This window comes from Hakea prostrata, chromosome 1 (genome assembly GCF_041222555.1).
Source record: "Hakea prostrata isolate BN-2017 chromosome 1, UWA_Hpros_2, whole genome shotgun sequence".
Lineage (NCBI taxonomy): Eukaryota > Viridiplantae > Streptophyta > Magnoliopsida > Proteales > Proteaceae > Hakea > Hakea prostrata.
The window spans coordinates 29,630,201-29,633,826 of NC_142600.1; the positions used below are offsets into that span (position 1 = coordinate 29,630,201).

A 3,626-nucleotide genomic window follows, 5' to 3' on the forward strand; every position below is an offset into this window, starting at 1 on the left:
GCCAATATTAGGGCCAAGATCAGGGCTAGGATCAGGGCCAAGATGAGGGTCAGAATCAGGGCCAATTAGGGCCAGAATCAGAGTCAAGATCAGGGCCAAAATCAAGGCTAGAATCAAGGCCAAGATTATGGCCAAAATCACGGTCGGTCCGGGATGGGCTGAGCGGGCCAGAGAGTAATCACAGGCCCGCCCTTGGCCCTAATTCATGGCTAAAATATTTTGGCCCTAGCCCTAACCCGCCCTTAGGGCCAAAATCATTAGCCCAAGCCCTATTCAGGCTTAGGGCGGGCTTAGGGTAGGTCAGGGCCATCAAGGCCAAACTTGCACCCCTAACTGTTATATGTTGTTTACCAGGTTTAGTCATTCTTTACTTGTGTTATCTCTCTTGGTCCATGTCTTGTGAGCGTGGATAGCTATAGAGCTGTAATCTTCTCTTGATATTGATTAGTGCAAAGCTTGCTAAGTCTCTATACTCATCCTTGGATGTAAGTCTTTAAGACCAAATCAAATAAATGTTGTGTGTCCTGTATTTGATTTCATGTTCTTGCTTATTCCGTTGCGTTAAGGTATAGCTGTATAGGTTTCTCAATATAAATCAAATTTCTAAAACTTCAAACCTTAGTTCACCGGAAAAATTAAATTCGCACGCAAGAAGATTCTTAATAATATCCATAAAATCAATACCTTTCAGTAATCTCCTCTCACTCTCTACTACAGTACTACGAGGGGAAGACACTTCCCAGTACCCAAAAGAAAAAAAAAAAAAAAGAAGGGAGGGGGGGAAGACTTCTGGTTTAGTTCGGGACCCACTAAAACAGTGCGCCAGTGCCAGTACGAGTGCATCTCAGCCACAGCAACACAATCACACTAAGCACTCGTGTGTTTGGGTACGCAAAACTAAATCACGCGTGCCTCCTTTCGAGCACGGGTTTTCCAGAATGGCTCCAGAATTGTACGGGTTAGGAAGCGTGTGCACGACAGTCGACACAGGGCACTATCTCAACTCGTATGATTTCATGGGTCCCACGATCTAGCGTGTAGCTGCGGCAACGGCGGTCCTCGAAAAGGTGATGGCTGAGGCTGGACCAGGAGGATTAGAAGCAGAACCAGCAACGGCTACGACAACAGCTTTGGGGGTTGGGGTTGGGATTGGTTTCCTGGCAATGGCAAGATTGGAATCTTCACTCCGTTGGCGCAAGAAATCACGCACGATGGCCGTGCTTGGCCCCACAACTTTCTTTTCCCATGCCACGTCGGACTCTCTCCCGCTCTTTAAGAATACCTCCGTTGCATTGAGCTGGTGTAAGTACCATCCCGGCAAAGCTTGCAATCGACGGATCTTTGACACCTGGCGCAACGCTAGCATGCAAGTGTTGGATTTAATTTTTTCTATTGCTTCTCCAAGGAGCCTCCTTCGGGTGCTCTCGTCGTCGTAAACTCCGGCTCGTTCGGCTCGTAGAAACTGGTCCAACTCCGGAACCCCGATAGCTTTCCGGATCCCACGACCGTAATCGGCGTCCGGTTTGAATATGCCTCTTACTTCGTCAACCAAACCGGACTCCACCATCCGGTTGACCCGGCTGGACACGTAAGAGTGGAGGACAGGAATGGATACGTCCACCCAGAGGAAGCAACACTCGTACTTGGATCTGAACTGGAAATCCTCGTCGTCCACCAGTGCTTCTATGAAGGAATTGGAACCACCAACGATGATTGGTAGACGATTCCGATCAACAATCGACTCCACCGCGTGGGAAGCGTGGCGGCGGAAGTCATCGGCGGAGAAGTCGACGTCGGGGTCTATTTCCCCTAACAGATGGTGTGGGAATCCTTGCTGCTCCTCTTTGGTGACCTTATTTGTGACGATTTCAAGACCCTTGTAGACTTGCATTTTGTCAGAATTAACAATCTCCGAATATGGAAAACGGTTGGCGAGATCGATGGAGAGTCTGGATTTGCCAGTTCCGGTGGCACCCATCACTAATACCACCTTCTCCTTCTCTTTCCGGCGAATGGGATTAAAAGGCGGTTCCATATTGATGATGCCTGGGTTGGACTGGAAGTTGAGTAAGGCATGTTGGGCATGTTTACAAGCAGCAGCTACTGCATAAGAAACCTCCATAGTATTCCTTATAAGTCTCCTTCTCTACCTGCAGCTACTGTTACTGTTACGATCGATGAGAGATCGATGTGGATGGTGACTAATTACAGAATATATATATATATTAAAAAAAAAAAAAAAAAGCCTGGAAAACGCGGCAAACTGACTCCGGGAAGTATATAAATGCGGAAGAAGCCTAAGTCGTACCAACTTCTACAGAAGATCAGAAGAGCTTTTTACAGAAATAAAATGAAATGAAGGAAAGGGACGGAACAAGCTAGGAAGTTAGCTAGATGAAAAGCCTACTAAAGTCACAAAGACCCTTTCTTCTTATGAAGCTATATAAAGCAGAAAACCAGAAAAATATCCTCTGGGTTCGCGTTATATAACCTGAGAGAATAAATGAACAGGTAATAAAAGAAGGGTTCGAGAAAGAACAGTATATAGAAGCTGCTGGTGGAAAAAGAAAACCAAAGAAAAGTTCAAAGCAAGCCACAACACACAAGAGTTAGGAGGGGACGAAGGAAGCTATGTATTTATATTGGGAAACGGAACTATAAAGTTTCTCTACAGCAAAAGCCAAGGACCCGTACTTAGGTGGCATATACTATTAAGATTTGAACTAGTTTAATATTTTCGATAACAGAATTTCAAGCACTACGTATTTCCAATTATAGGGGTTCCCGCCCGTGTTTAGTGTCTTCGTATAGTATGACTTTAATCATGTCATTAGGGGCAGTTTTGGCCTCATGCGTCCGCTAATATCCTATGAAGGAAAGCCATACAATTATGGGTGGGCAAGTTGCAGACGGGAGGAGATTAAAGCAGTGGGAAAAAAGGTTCTTTTTTAGTGCTTCCATGACAAGTTCTTATATGTTTTCATAATTTTTTATTTCTTTTTTTCTTAGTATATATATATATGTGGTGAGGAGCATTGTTCAGTGTGTTGGCGAGTGTCGATGATATATCGTCATGTCGCCGGCCCCCAAGTGACACCACTTTTACAGAAAGTCGATGATATGTCGCCGAAATGCCAAAATGTCAATATATCGTCATGTTGTTAGGGGGTGACATGACACCCCCCGCGACATCACAAAAAGTCAGCGATATGTCGCCGAAATGTTGACTTTTCAGCGACATATCGCCTAAAAGTTGACATTTTGGCGACATATCACCCAATTCACATATTTAATAAAAATTCATTTGGTTTTTTACCCATTTTTTGTTCAATTTTTGCAAAGTGACGTAGGACCACTACTGGCTCCGGGAGCACTACCCCCACACCCGCGGGGGCAGCCTCCCTTGACCCCGCCCACTCAAGAGCGGAACCCTCGTGTCCGTGGGCAACAAAATGTAAAGCATGATCCATATTCAACATAATTGTATAATGAATTGTAAACTTTAGTAAATCTATTCACTAGTTGCATATTTGTGTTCTTTTTGCATGTTTACATTAGTTTATATGAATTTTCCAAACTTCTAGTTTTGCTTGCATATAGCCAGACATGTGCCAATAAAAAACTTT

At 44.6% G+C, this 3,626-nt stretch overlaps 1 protein-coding gene across 1 annotated transcript; it reads right to left on the reverse strand.

Moving 5' to 3' along the window:
• Positions 1-530: 530 nt before the first annotated feature.
• IPT5 (isopentenyltransferase 5) lies at positions 531-2,591 on the reverse strand. The gene has a single exon (XM_089148987.1). The coding sequence runs from the start codon at positions 2,120-2,122 to the stop codon at positions 1,031-1,033; it is 1,092 nt and encodes a 363-aa protein (XP_089005113.1). The 5' UTR covers positions 2,123-2,591; the 3' UTR covers positions 531-1,030.
• Positions 2,592-3,626: the final 1,035 nt, after the last annotated feature.